Source organism: Onychomys torridus, chromosome 1 (genome assembly GCF_903995425.1).
Source record: "Onychomys torridus chromosome 1, mOncTor1.1, whole genome shotgun sequence".
Classification (NCBI taxonomy): Eukaryota; Metazoa; Chordata; class Mammalia; order Rodentia; family Cricetidae; genus Onychomys; species Onychomys torridus.
In genome coordinates, this window is record NC_050443.1 from 145,674,469 (window position 1) to 145,690,204 (window position 15,736).

At 43.9% G+C, this 15,736-nt stretch overlaps 1 protein-coding gene across 1 annotated transcript; it reads left to right on the plus strand.

The window, feature by feature from the left end:
- The first annotated feature begins 1,328 nt into the window (after positions 1 to 1,328).
- On the plus strand, positions 1,329 to 13,772 carry Kcnv2 (potassium voltage-gated channel modifier subfamily V member 2). The gene is made up of 2 exons (XM_036184516.1): positions 1,329 to 2,726; positions 13,491 to 13,772. Exons 1-2 carry the CDS (start codon positions 1,329 to 1,331, stop codon positions 13,770 to 13,772), a joined length of 1,680 nt encoding a protein of 559 aa, XP_036040409.1.
- Positions 13,773 to 15,736: the final 1,964 nt, after the last annotated feature.

The following is a 15,736-nucleotide window of genomic DNA, read 5'->3' on the forward strand; positions in this document are numbered from 1 at the left end:
ACCTTGGAACATTCAGCCCTAAAGTGGATGTCTCCATCAAATCCCTCCCTTCAGGGCTCAGGGAACTCACAGAAGAGGAGGTAGAAAGAATGTAAGAGTCAGAAGAGACAGTGGACACCAAGGACTCAAGGTCTTCTAGACACAAGACTGGAGCTCCTATGAATAACAGAGGCTGTGGCAGCATGCACACAGCCTGCATGGGTCTGCACAAGGTGGGGTCCTGGAGCAAAGGAGAAGTGGCCACATGCCCTCATCCCTAACCTAGAAGCTCTCTGCAATTGATAGCCACTTGCAAATGAAAAATTAGTTTCCTCTGAGGGAGACTCATTGAGACTCCACTCTGAGGAGTCAGCTCCATGCCCAGCAGTACATGCCAACACAAAACTATCTCAATGGTATCTTTGGAGGTTCTTTGTCTCATAATGTTAAGTCAGGGCATTTTTTTTTCCTACCGTAGAGGTCCTTTGCATATCTAGTATGGCTTCTGGTTTTGTGTTTTTATGGGATGCCTGTGTGTGAGAATGTGGCTGTGTGTCTCTGGATCTTTTTCTTTTTTGGTCATTTTGTTGTATTCTTCTTTGTCTGTTTTTATTTGTCTTATTGTATTATCGTTCCCTAGATGCCTGTATGTTTTCTAAGGAGAGACAGAAAGGGTGTGCATTTGGATGGGAGGGGAGGTGGGGAGGAACTGGGAGGAGTAGGGGAGGGGAACCACTAGACCATATTGTGTGGAAAAAAATCTATTTCGGATAAAAGAAAAATAATTCTAGAGGATCTAAACAAAGGGCCATAAACTGGCTAGTCACAATGACAGCATTTTGCTGTCATCACTGCTCACAGTGGGTTTTCTGAGGGCAGAAGCTTCAGTCTCAAACTTTAAGGATGAAGACAGGGGCATCCATATTCTCTAGCTAATTCAGTTGATTTTACCTCACTCAGCACACACCCTAAGCACTTCCCCAGGGCAAGGCTGACCGACATTTTTATTAGCAATAATCTCTGTCTTCTTCTGATTATCTGGAGATTTAAGACCACATAATCACCCTCCACGTCAGAGGGGTGGGGGGAAGCACTGGCTAAGAGGCCCCAAATCCCTCCTAACACTTGCTTCTTCCCTATCAGCAAGATTAGAGCACTCAAGCCTCCCTGCCGCTAGTGTTCAGATCTGGCAGGCTAGCCTGGGCTTTGAGAGTAATGTCTGGGGCCCGTGGTAGGCTAGTCTTTCTGAGACAGAGCAGGGCACGCTATCTGTCCTTCCACGGACAGTGAGCAGACCAGGGACCCCAGACAAGCAGGAGCCACAGGCAAGTGGCCTGACTCCCACAGTCATGCTGAAACAGAACAACGAGAGGAGACCATCACTGAGCTACAAGCCCTGGACTATTCCAGAGACCGAGGAGGTGCCCAGCACCAGGAGCAACCAACATCGCAGGAGCATCTGCTCCTTGGGAGCCCGCACTGGCTCTCAGGCCAGTATCACACCACCTTGGACCTACAATTACTACATTGAGGAAGATGAGGACGGTGGGGAGGAGGGAGAGGACTGGAAGGATGACCTTGAGGAGGAGAACCAGCAGCCAGAGTGCCCCACAGCCCTTCTGGACGGCCATACTGACACTCCAGTCCAGCTCTCCACGCTGAAAGTGAACGTAGGCGGCCACAGCTACAAGCTGGAATGCTGTGAGCTAGTCAACTACCCTAAAACGCGTCTGGGCCGTCTGGCCACCTCCACCAGCCGCAGTTACCAGCTGGGCCTGTGCGACGATTATGAGGCACAGACAGACGAGTACTTCTTTGACCGTGACCCCGCCGTCTTCCAGCTCATCTATAATTTCTACATATCTGGGGTGCTGCTGGTGAGAGATGAGCTGTGTCCCCGCAGCTTCCTGGAGGAGCTAGGCTACTGGGGCGTGAGGCTCAAGTACACACCACGCTGTTGTCGCATCTGCTTTGAGGAGAGGAGGGACGAACTGAGCGATCAGCTCAAGATCCAGCGGGAGCTGCGTGCCCAGGCACAGGCCGAGGAGGCTGAGGAGCTCTTCCGAGACATGCGCTTCTACGGGCCGCAGCGTCGCCGCCTCTGGAACCTCATGGAGAAGCCCTTTTCCTCTGTGGCCGCCAAGGCCATGGGGGTGGCCTCCAACCTCTTCGTGCTCATCTCCGTGGTGGCCCTGGCGCTCAACACAGTGGAGGAGATGCAGCACCAGGCCGAGCAGGGCACAGGTGGTGGGGACCCGAGGCCCATCCTGGAGCACGTGGAGATGCTGTGTGTGGCTTTCTTCACTCTGGAGTTCCTGCTGCGCCTCGCCTCCACCCCCAACCTGCGACGCTTCGCGCGCAGCGCCCTCAACCTGGTGGACCTGGTGGCCATTCTGCCCTTCTACCTGCAGCTGCTGCTTGAGTGCTTCACGAGCGAGGACCAGAGGGGTGGCAAGGGTTCCCCGATGGAACATGACCTGGAGACCGTGGGGCGTGTGGGCAAGGTGGGCCAGGTGCTGCGCATCATGCGCCTCATGCGCATCTTCCGCATCCTCAAGCTGGCACGCCACTCCACCGGGCTGCGTGCCTTTGGCTTCACCCTGCGCCAGTGCTACCAGCAGGTGGGCTGCCTGATGCTCTTCATCACTATGGGCATCTTCTCCTTCTCTGCAGCTGTCTACTCGGTAGAGCATGACGTGCCTGGCACCAACTTCACCAGCATCCTCCATGCCTGGTGGTGGGCCGCGGTGAGTAATATGGCGCTTGCGCTTTTTCATCCTTTCTCCCAGGACGACACACCCTGCCCCTCCCGTTCCTTGGTCATCAGCCTTGGAGAGCTTGTTTCTTGACCTTTCCTGGTCTGCCTAAAGGATAGTGCACCTCTGCACCACATGGCTGCCTCCAAAACAACCTGAACAGATGTTTGAAAGTTGGAACGACATCAAGATTGTTTACTAACTCAATTTTACACAGTCCTAAGGATTTTCAAATCCAGGTTTGATCTTAAAGTCCTTGACAGGGAGCTGACAAGGTGTTGCATGAATCCTGTAATCCCTGCATTTGGGAGGTGGAGCGAGGAGGATCAGGAATTCAAGGCCAGCCTTGGCCAGCTTGGGTTACTTGAGACACCCCCCAAGCCCCCTACCACCTACCCACCCACCGACCCCCCATGCGCGTGTGTGCACCGCCCAATCTCAAAAAAAAAAAAAAAAAAAGAACAAAAGAACAAAAGCAAAACCTGAAGGAAAAAAATTTTTAAAAGTGAGAAATGATTCACATTTTGTGGAAATAATAGGCCTCCTCATTGCCCAGGCACCACTTATTGGACATTTAGTGTCCTAAATGATTTATAAAGCTGATTTTACTTAAACATCACAAAGAAATGGCTGTTGTCACCATCTTTGTAAAAGGACAAGTAAGAAGTAGCTTCAGTTTTTGAAGGACACTATAGATATGTTAGAGGGGATAAGATTTGGTTGAGCAATGTTGATCCTAACTGAGACCGTACTGCCTCTTGTTCTAGTTAAGTCTGAGTATGGGAAGATGTGTCTAAAATCAAGACTCCTTCTGACTACACTACAGTTCTTCCAGGATAGAGTGCAATTGTCCCATTTTATAACCAGAGGCACCGGGGGCCAGAGAGTGTGTGGGTAGGCACACAGCTGGAGGTGAGATCCAGGGATAAAATATAAGTCTGTCCTACTCTGTCTTCCACACCCTCTCCTTGCTCTGCCACTGTGTCTTGCAAGCTTTTGGTCATTGTCACACCTTGCCTAATGTGACTTTTAATATACTTGTTATTTTTATCATTGTTTTGAATACTTGACTCTTTATAGTAACCCATACCATTCACTTAAAATGCCTATTTCTGGTATACTAGATAAATCCCTGAAAGACACTAACCACCTCACCTCAGATCAGTGAGTAAACTTGCTGATATGACAAAGAATTGCATAGCTCCTTCGTTTTCCTTCTTTAAAGCGGATGGTAATGCAAATGAGAGCCGATGATTATGGCATTAACATTGACGATATCAGCACATAGTCCAGTACAAAATTCTGAGATAAACCTAACCCCAGGGCCACTGACAGAGCACGGCATCAGGACAGGAGTCTCAGAAGCCTCCAGGATCCCAGAGATGAACCATGATTCCGGGGAACCGACCAGGAGATTTCAGCCCACCATTCACTTTCCTCATCCCCATGTCTCTACAGTAGGAAGCTGGACTTGAAGTTCCCTGCAGCTCACTGGGTCTTCCTTCCCTTCCAGGCTGAAAGTAAGGATGCTGTTAAGCTCTCCTGAGCAAGCTTGTCAAAGGCTGCTGCTCTGATCAGATTCCAAGTGATGAAAGGTCATCTCCATAGTAGATAAACCTTGTGTACAGATGGAGTTCTTGGAGGATGATTTGTCCCCAGCCAATGACATTTACTTTAAAGGTAACTAAAGTGGAAACGCAAACGGCAAATCCACATGCTGACAATATAATACAAAGGTTTTTGTTTATTTATTTTTATTGCATGTACATTGGTTTGCCGGTATGAGGGTGTTGGATTCCTTGGAACTGGAATTACAGACAGTTGTGAGCTGCCACGTGGGTGCTGGGAATTGAACCTGGGTTCTTTGGAAGAGTGTGGTGCTCTTAACCCCTGAGGCTCTCTCCAGCCTCATAATACAAAGTTTTAAAGTCAAATTTTCATTCAGCCCAAGATCTTAAAAGGCTATGGTGAGCAGGCCATGGCACTATGGGACTTCCAACTCATTTTAGCCCACAATGTTTGTGCTACATTAACTAATATAAATACTTTTATTAGGTCTATTAATACTGAATTTTCACCTTTAAAATATTTCTGATGTTAATGCTCATTGATCACTTAATTTCCTGTGATGATTAATGCAAAGTGAAGCTTTTTCTCTTTTGGTAATGAATTCATTTTATTCAGAATCAGTGATTTTTAAAAAAAAAATCACAACAAAAGATAAATCACCATTCACTTTTTTTTAATCTGTGAAATAGTTTACCTATTATTGTTTTAATCAATGTGAGGGATTTGGAGTATCCTTATCTTTATCAAACACAGTTTTTACAAACCAAATCTCACATATCCTGACCTCCCCATTCAACTTACCTTCCCCCATACCAGTGACCTTTATCCAGTTTGTTCTGAGATTTATACAGGACAAATTATTATGAGGTGCACAATTGACTGGTAACTTGTGTTTTCTCCCAGGGCAAACCTAAGAACCTAGTAGGAACAATTTCTTTGATTATTCTAGGGCTATGGCATTCCTCAGAACCGACGCTATAAGCTCAGCTCCTTTTGGTACTTTGATTATCTTGCATGTTATGTACTTAGGCATTTTATTATCAGAGAGCAAGGAGGAAAGAACACCATGAAATGATAGATACAAAGTGTCCTGGTTCTTAGACATCGTTGTAAAGTGAGAAGATGTAAAATAACCCACAAAAGTCCATCTTCTTCCCTGAGAATATGCAGTATGCCAGGTCATATTCTAAACACTATCTTTCCATTATGATGCTTACATTTTAGTGCAGAAAGAAATGTAATCATTTCTAATATTGGTGTGAGAAAACATATGGGATAGCAGGATAGAGAGCAATTGGAATGGTAGAATTTTTTTTTTTTTGATGGTATAGCAGAAATGTCATGTTGGAGATAAGATGACCTTGAGATCAAGTTTGAACCCTGAGAAGAAATTCACTTAAATCTACATAACTAAACAGGCATGAGAAGGTGAGAAGTGGGATTTTGACCATAGGTAACATGTTACTCTGTACACTAATTAAAAATTTAAATAAAGAAAAAAGAGGTGGGATTTTAAAAGTAACTGGCCCATGAGTATTTTATTGAGCACATATACTTTTTCCTAAAACCTTGAACACAACCCCCAAATACATACATATTTGTTTATAAATGATGTATAAGTTAAGTTATAAGTTACTTACTGTCACAGCAACGGCATATCACAACCCCTGCCAACACTGGATAACTTACAGAATCAAGCATCCATTTAGTGCATGAAAATAAAAGTGAGAAACTTAATCTAGGTGTGGTTGTACATGCTTTTAATCCTAGCCTTTAGGAGGCAAAACCAGGCAGATCTCTGTGAGACTGAAACCACCCTGGTCTACATAGCAAGTTCCAGGCCCATCAGGACTACACAGTGAGATCTTGCCCCAGTAAATAAATAGATAGATAGATAGATAGATAGATAGATAGATAGATGAATGAATGAATGAATGAATGAATGAATGAATGAATGAATGAAAGCCTGTGAGCAACTAATCTGGTCTGTTTAAACTAGTTCTTTTCATCTGGTAACCTTCACTCTTATGTCTGACAGCCCAGCTGGATTAAAGATGGTATAAAAATGAAATGAGGAAACTGGGCTCCATGTCCCTCATACTTCTGCAGGGCTGTCTCCTGGCTGTGGCAAAGGTCAGGAGAGAGAGTACAGACCTAACTATGCAAGCACTGCATCATATCACTTCTGTTCATATTTGCTCAACTTGTTGAATTGTAGATATCAGCTCAACCCAAAGCAAGTCACATGACCATACTCAAGCAAGGGTCAGGGCAGGCCAGCCCAAGAAAGCAAAGCTTTGTGGGATTATAGAAAATACCTTAGGCGGGCGGTGGTGGCGCATGCCTTTAATCCCAGCAGTTGGGAGGCAGAGCCAGGCGGATCTCTGTGAGTTCGAGGCCAGCCTTGGCTACCAAGTGAGTTCCAGGAAAGGCGCAAAGCTACACAGGGAAACCCTGTCTCAAAAAACCGAAGAAGAAAAAAAAAAAAAAAACCAAAAAAACCTTGGTGGCAAGGAGGTACAGTAAGTTAGATCTAAAAAAATCATTCTACTTTAGTAATATATTACCGCTCAAATATATTATACCCAAACATGTAGCATGAATCTTAAAGAATCTTGTTAATAAAAACAAACCCAAGGCCAGTTATTGGGGTGAATGCTGCAAGATCAGAGAAGCAGAACAAGCCACAGCCACCTCACCTCGCCAATTCCTCAGCTGATCTTGTTTCCTCAGACTGGAAGGCTCTGAGTCCTCATCCAGAATGGGTCTCAGCTGAACTGCTGCTCAAAAGCTTAAAAGCTTAACCAGCCATTGCCTCTGCCTACAAAATGCTAGGACGAAAGGTGTGTGCTCCCACACCTGGCTATGATTGATAGACTCTTATGCTACTTACATGAGACACAGATTCTTCAACTCATTCTCCTAGGTATTGTTTGTTCCTTACCAGAACTTAGAGAACAACTCACAAGCTGATCTGCTTTTAATAATCTTTCCTCTCTCTGATGCCAAGGATCTTTCAACCCTCTGTAATTCAAGTGGGGGTTTTAAAAGAAATAAGTCACTTTTGTTATTGTGAAGCATTTTCACGATTGTGCAGCCCTTATATATGCAAGAACAAATCCCTCATGGAGCCTTACATCTGCAATTGCTCATGTATGTAAGACAGACCCTTCTCATCTGCCAAATGCTGGTTATTTGTGAGGACTCATGTAATAAGAAACACATGTAACATACTAGCCTGTAATAAGTCTATAATAAGTAGAAGCTACCACATCTATCTAGCTGATAGTCTTTATCACATGGAAGCAATAACCTTTGGTTCCAGATGCATTTTATGAGAAATTAAAACAGGAATGATCCCTTCTCTATTGGGGGAAAGAAAATTGTGAGACATAAGAAGGGCAAGTTTCTGAGTATGTAGATCAGCAGGCCATGCCTGGAACAGTGCCAGACATGTGGGGGTTTCAGGATTACCCAATTGGTAAATACATCCTATGGGCCAACAATGATAGCTCTGTGATGAAGCTGTAACTATCAGCCTCCTGAGTGGGTTTGTTTTCCAGTAAAAGGGCCAGTTAGATTGTCAACAAGCCATTTCCTTTGGACTCTTTCAGAAAAATTAAAGTTGTAGGAGTCAAAGAGGAACTATGGCATAAACCCATCACTTCTAAAAACACTCCTAAAAGGAAACTTGTCCTAGGCTGGGGCACCAGATAGTTGTACCCCACAGAGCTGGCTCCCTCTTTGCTTTCCTAAATGATAGTATCATTTCCTTGAAAATAGTTGGTCTTTGTAAGATCACTGAAATTTATTTTAATTGATTGCTTGGAAACAACGCATATGTGAAGTGAATTAGGACACAGTCAGGAAAATGGAAATCAAGGTATTTTCTGAGGAAAAGGATGCTCAGTTATTAGGAGGGTAAAAGAAAAAAAATAGCAAATGGAGAGAACAACTATTGGCCTTAGAACAGGAAGAACAAATGGGAGATGGTAGTGTTATCAGACTTGAGCCTACAGAGGAGGGCCATGTGGAGCTAGTGCACAGATCTACAAGGAGGCTGGTACTGGGAGGACAGGGAGGTCAAACTATCTGAGCCATATGATGATGATGATGGAAATCAGAGTCAACCACAGAGATCTTCCGCCCTCCTTCTTACCTGCCAGTCTCCCAAATGTACCTCTGCTCTGAAAAACAGCCAATAAGGGAAACTGGGAAATGTAGGCCATAGAATCCCAGTTGGAGAATTAAAGAAAAGGGCACCAGGCTTGGGGCTGAACTGGATTGCCTGTAATATCTGGTACAGAAAATGTTGAAGTTCTACCTTGTTTAGAAACAGTTATAAATAAGGCAACAGCTCAAAGACACTATTTTGTTTTGGTTTTCCCTTTTCTGTCTAATAAAAAAGAAAGGTTTAAACTTTAACATAGTAAAATTACATATAACAAAACAGTTATCAAGTAATAATTACAGTAACACTGTCTAATCCATTTGCATTTGGCAAAATTAGAGAAAATAATTATCTATCTTATCTTGGTGAGTCTAAAGTTTTGTATCTAATTTACTTTCTATTATAACCAAGAAAAACTATAATTATAAGTATCTAGTCTTCAACTCCATCAAAGACTTGAGAAGGGTGAAATGTTACCTAAGACAGGGACCTTAAGCTGCCTGGACAGTCACCCAAAGTTCCACTGCAACATCGAGGCATCCATCTTCAGCCTACAGGCCTAGCATATCTGACAGACTTATCTGTGAAGCAGGATTTTTGAAGGACTGTCCTTCCTTGTCTTGGCAAAGTTGTGCAGTCACTCTCTTTTGTGTCCTGCCTGTCCAATTTGTACAGCATACTGCCAGCTGTTGAGGCAAAGGGCACTTTCTTTGCCCACATGGCCAGCTTTTATCATAAAGAAAGAAACTCCATATGCAGTTTCTTCGATTTCCACCATCCTCTTCAAAGTAACTGGTGCTACTAGAAGAAGATGAAGACGCTGGTTTTGTTGTTTGTTTGTTTGTTGTTTTGTATCTTAGGGACCCCTTTTATGTCTTTAAAGCATGTTTCTCCTCTTGTTCAAGATGACTTCAGTGGAATGTGAATGAGCATCAAAAGGATGGGGAGGTGTTTAATAAGCTGTGGATGCACAGGACATCTTTATTGTCTGCCTCTGTGTGGGCAGATTGCTAGACCCCTGACCTGCATCTGTGGTTTTGCCTTAGTTTAAGCCAACCTCCTCCTTTCTGTGCCGCTTACACTCATGTTAAAACTGTAACATACCATAGCATCCAAATGAGAATCATTAATCAGAGTGTTAATCTCATTCTTACTACAAAATACTTGGGGGAACTGCCCCCAGAGTGATTGCATCCAGTATTTGACATAAGCACCTGACATCAAGATTAATTATCAGGATGGGTACAGCAACTTGTACCTATCTGAATTGTTTCATTAGATTATAATCCTAGAGGAAATATTTGCAAAAAAGAAATATTTGTTGCAACAGTAGCATGGATAAATAGCCTTTGAAGGACAACATATACCGTTGAGCATAGTTTTAAGAGGAAAAGCAGCCTTTACTGGCTGTCTTCTTTGGGAAAACCCGAAGCGGTACTAATTATTTTCTTAATTAGGTTTATTTCCTGGAATCATACTTCCCCGATGCATGAACTACTGGCTACCAAGACATTTTATCTATACCCTATTTTTCATGAGGGAAACACTGTTTGTTGAAGGAGAAATTCAAGTGTGATATTCCTGCCTCAGAGAAAACCCTGATGCTTGTCTGAACAGTGGTTGGCAGGCCAGGATTTGTTGATTAATGAGGGAGCTGTCATGGGACAGTCACATTCTGAGTTTTGAAACACAAAACTAGGGGAAAGCTGTAAGTTTTCAGTAGCATGGTCAGCTTCCAGTTTAAGACTGATTAAATAGCCAGTTTTGCTAGATTTTCGGATGAACTGCAGACACTTTGGTTCCATTTCCAAACTCATCTTCTGCTAATGGGAGAACTCACTTTGTAAGATCATTTGGTCAATCTGGGGTCTTCTGTGTTAATACCATCTATAGAGATGTGATATATGCTATGTAATCTAAGCCAAGAAATCCTGTCTTACCCCAAAGCAAGGGACAAAACAAGATTACAAAGTAGGCCTAGGGGTACACATTTTTAATCCCAGAATTTGGAAGACAGAGGCAGGTGGGTCTCTGCGAGTTCCAGAACAGCCAGAGCTACATAGTGTGACTCTGTCTCAAAAGTAAATAAATAAAAAGAACAAGGTTGCATACTTAATAAAGTTATCCTCAAAGCAGACAGCAAAGCAGCTCTACATTTTGAACATATTTTAGGACCAGCAGGAGGAGTTTCTTCTCTGAAACTAGAGATCCAAGATACTCAAGGTTTCTCATACCTGGTTATGTGTTTCAGATATTTTTGTTTAAGGCAAAACAATTTGCTTTTGACTTTTCACTCAGATTTTATCCCAAAAATAAAAATATTGTAATTATATTATCATATTAGAAATAAAAGAATAAAGAAGAAATAAAATAAACAAGGCCTTGATAATTTATGGAAAACAAAACTTAAAGAAAGCAAGGTTGGGGTGAAACTAAGCCGGTTTGGGAATCAATCAAAAGCTTAATAACAGCATGTGGTCTTCATCACTTCCTTTCCTTTCTGTCTCCCCAGCCCTTTCCCCACCGTTGGACCCTTGTGTGTCTGCCTGACTGCAGGGCCTTCTCCCTTGGAGCTGTGTCATATTCTAAAACTACCCCTTCCTGCCATCACGTGTCTCAGTAACCAAACTTGCTTCAGTGGCCTCCATAAAAAAAAAAAAAAAAAATCAATGACTGCATGGTCATCCTGGAGTGTAAGTGATGGTGTTTGTGATAGATGAAAAGTACAGCTTGACTTGCATACCTGGTGAGTTGTCTAACTCTGGTATGGCCAGAGACAAGACATATATGCAGACACACAGGCAGATGTGGAAATGAACTGAAGTGTAACTTGGTCTCTGCTGATCCTTATGTTTTCATCCAGTGTGGGAAAAGAATATCGTCTACCAAAGCCATGGGGAATGCTGCCCTGAAATCTCCCTCATCCAGAATTTAGCCAAAGTCTGGGGGGTCCTATTTCTACAGCTCATGGGTCTATTAGACAAAAGAGGTCAAGTTCCTGATGGAGAGTTACTCCATAATTGTTTGTGTTTGCTTAAAGACAGGGGCGCTCAGGTCTCCCTCAGGTATGTGCACCCACAGCCTGTGAATAGGGACACCTTTGATTCCTATTACAATCACACCAAGTAGGTACTATTATTATCTCTGTATGTCAAAAATAGAAACTGAGGCAGAGAGAATTTAACTGCTTTGCCCAAAACTCACACAACTGTGAAGTAGGTTCAGACCCAGGAAGTCAAGTGTGGTCCTTTGCTGTAGGATAATGCTTTTGTATACTGGTTTAATAAAACTGATTGGCCAGTAGCCAGGCAGGAAGTATAGGTGGGATAAGCAGATGAGGAGAATTCTGGGAAGAGGAAGGCTGAGTTGGGAGACGCCAGCCCACCGTCCAGGGAGCAGCATGTAATGGCACACAGGTAAAGCCATGGAACATGTGGAGCCATATAGATGAACAGAAATGGGCTGAGTTTAAGTGTAAGAGCTAGTTAGTAGTTAGCCTGAGCTAATGGCCAAGCAGCTATAAATAATATTAAGCTTCTGTGTGATTATTTTATAAGCAGGCCACAGAACTGCAGGGTCCAGGCAGGACCGGAGAAACTTCTAGCTAAAGTCCTTATTTCTTTAACCCTGACTACGCCATTCTACCTCTGCCATGCTTGCTTGTGTTCCTCTGCCATGGGAAAAGGTGGTTCTCTTGACAGAGATGGAACAGTGAGCCTTGAGACCTGTCCCTCCTTGGAGGCACACCTTTCCCTTTCTGTGGCTCTTATCAGTGCCAGCTTTACCCAGCTGGCTCATTTTTCCATTTCATTCCAATCAATCGACCACATTTGAAAGTTCAAACTAACCCTTGCGTCATCAGCACAATAGTGCTCACGTTTTTTTGAGCCAAAGGCCATCTCAGTGTGGCAAGGGAGTGACTTTGTATAATTACTGCCATCTGTTGGAAGACCAGAACAACCATCACATAAATCCGCAGAGCAACAAGCACCCCTGGAGTTGGCAAGAGGATGTTTTTACTACAGTAAGCAACAGCCCTGCTTCAGAGGCTCCTAGTGACTTAGTCTGGGGACCAAGGGAAGCACACGAGGCATAAAAACAGTGGTGGTGGGGCTTCCCCAGGGTTTTCTCTGGCTATACTAAGTGATAACTAGTCCCATGGGAATCTGCATTTTAAACAGGAAGCTTGTTAACCTAAATAAATCTCTAATTAGTGGGATTTAAAACAGTGTGTCAAGAATGATTAAAGGAATTTCATGAAGGGTGAACATATTTTTGCTCTGTGAGGTCTTCTGAAGGTCCCTTCACAAAGGAATGAGTGTGTTCCTCTAGATGAGTACAATTAAAACATCTCCATTAAAAAAACAAAAACAAAAAACTGAACTACACAGCAGCTTTGAGCGATGTTGTAATTGTCTCCTTCTAAAGATGAGGGGAGCACAATGGAGTGTTCATTGCCCTGGGTGCCTGATACTGTGCCCACTGCTTTGTATATAGCTCTACAGACCTCTGAGAGATGGTCCAGCATCTGAATGTATGTCCCAAGATCTACCAGCTGGGAAGGGTCAGTCTGGACTTGAACACCATTCAGATTGCCTCTAAGCTCAAGATTTTTCTCAGACATTCATTATGAAGGTGACTCCAGGGAATCCCCGTGTCCTAACACAGCCTGGAAGAGGTGTGGAAACAAAAACAATTACTGAGCACGTGGATGACAGGAATTCAACATACGTTACATAAAGCTTGTTCCTACAGCTCTTTAAAGTGGATAGTGTCTCCCTGTGCTGCATATAAAAACATTGGTGTGTCATAGTCAGGATTTAAACTAGTCTTTCAGACCCACAGCTTGCATTCTTTCTACAGTCCTTCAGGCCACTCTGAAAGCCGGCTCCCTGGGAGCTCTCAACAGTTCCGCTGTGCATGTATAGGGTGGCAGGGCTCTTTACTGCAGGCTGCTCTCCCTTTTTTCTTCCTTCTTAGGGCTAACCATTCCATTCTGCTTTCCTTTTGTACAGGTAAGCATTTCCACTGTGGGCTATGGAGACATGTACCCAGAGACCCACCTGGGCAGGCTCTTTGCCTTCCTCTGCATCGCTTTTGGGATTATTCTCAATGGGATGCCCATTTCCATCCTCTACAACAAGTTCTCCGATTACTACAGCAAGCTCAAAGCCTACGAGTACACCGCCATCCGTAGGGAGCGGGGAAAGGTGAACTTTATGAAGAGAGCCACCAAGAAGATGGCTGAATGTTTATCTGGAAGCAACACACAGCCCACCACAAGGCATGAGAATTAATACTTCATTAGGACCCAAGGCTGCTAGACCCCAAGACAAAGCTTCATTGCTTCTTGTAAAATTATGGTCCTCTCTGGCAGCAAAGGGGCATGTGAAGCCCGCATTGGGTTCTCTCGAGTTCTAACTCTAGGAATGCTCATTTGGGTGCAAACTCAAAATGCCTCACATTGCTCTTTAAACGGATTGTGTGTATGTATGACACTGGTACTGGAGATGACTCTAAGGGAGCAATATCTTAGCTATCTCTTTTAGCTTCTCATGGCATCCAGCTCAATCCATATTTTTAGGCTTGAACTGACTGCAGATGAGTTTTCCTAGTTCAAAGGAGAAGGAGGGGCTCTTAATTTTCCAGACAATGGAGTGTTACAGCAGGAGCTGTGTAAGCTTTGGAATCAGACCAACCTCTCAGCCAGGATCCCAGATCTGCCAGCTCGGAAATTTATGGGAACTTACTTCAACCCTCTGAGCCTCAGTCTCTTTAACTGTGAGATGTACAAAGTCACACTTACCTCTTAATCTGAGTATTGGGATTGTAGATAACACTGTGCATGTTCAATATGTGATAGCTGTTCAACGTGTCTGAGTGGTACTGCCTAATTTTGTTCTCCACCAGTTCACAACCAAAGGCAGTTTTTGTCCCCCAGGTCATGTTTGGAGACGTTCTTGATTGTCACTCCAGTAAAAGAGGACAAGGCAGGCTCCCAGTACTTAGTTGATTGGAGGCATAGGATGCTACAGGACTCCCAACCATGCACAGGGCAGACCCTTGTGCTACAAATTACTAGATGTCAGTGAGGTCAATGCCAAGGAACCTCTATCTAGAATTACTATGGGAACCCAAACTTGGTCCATGAAATGTGCCTATAATTGTGAATTTCTCCCTCCCTTGAAAGGAGCACCCCCCTCATTCATAACTCAGACTTCCAACTCCCATTCTGTTTTCTAGAAAAGGGTGGGGTAGCAAACCTGACTTGTAAACAATTACTGTGTGATAAACACTGAAGGAAGGACCCTCAAGGCTGAGGGTGGCCTCAGGTCAACTCTTTCCTTGAGATCAGTCTTTTTTTTTTCTTTTGGTTTTGTTTTTTGAGACAGGGCTTCTCTGTGTTGTTTGGAGCCTGTCCTGGATCTCTCTATGAATTAGGCTAGCCTCGAACGCACGGAGATCCACCTGTCTCTGCCTAGGATTAAAGGCGTGTGCCGCCGCTGCCGCTGCCACCACCACCTGGCAAGATCATTCTTTTTCATTCCTTTCTGGGTCCAAAGGGCTACTGTAACTCGAAGTCTTGAAATGGAAGGCTCATTTGGACAGAGCACACAGAGATTTGCCTCTGTCCTCTCAGAGTTTGACTGTCCCATCTCAATCATCAATAAGAGTAATTAATTGTGCTTTTGACGGTGGCAAATGCTAGGGACTGTACATACAGTTTGTAACACACCCCTAAACTAGATGCTATGGTGTTTCTATTTAATGAGAAGTGGAGGCTTAGAGAGATTAAATGATCCAGGTACATTCACCTAGCTAAAATAGTGTGACTGGGCTTTATGCCTATGTTCATCTGATGCACAAGGCTCTATTGGAGTCTAACTATGTGGCTTTCCTACACTATGATGTAGTGTCTGAAGAGTGGACAAAAGTGCACTGTTCTAAGATTACTACATCTAGGAGGTCAAGACATCTGTTCTGGTTAGTTCTTATTGTCAAATTGGGACAACCTAGAGTCACTTGTGAGATTGCTCAGATCAGAGTGGTCTGTGACCATGGCTGTGTCTGTGACAGACTATCTTGATTGATGATTGCAGGGAATCTTGGCCCAGTAAGTAAGTACTGGCACTTACAGATGACTATTGTTTGAGAGCCTTGCCCATTGTGGGCGACATCATCCCTAGCAGGTGGGTCTGGGCTATAGAAGAAAGCTAGATGAACATGATCCAGGGAACAAATCAGAGAGTAAGCCATCCAG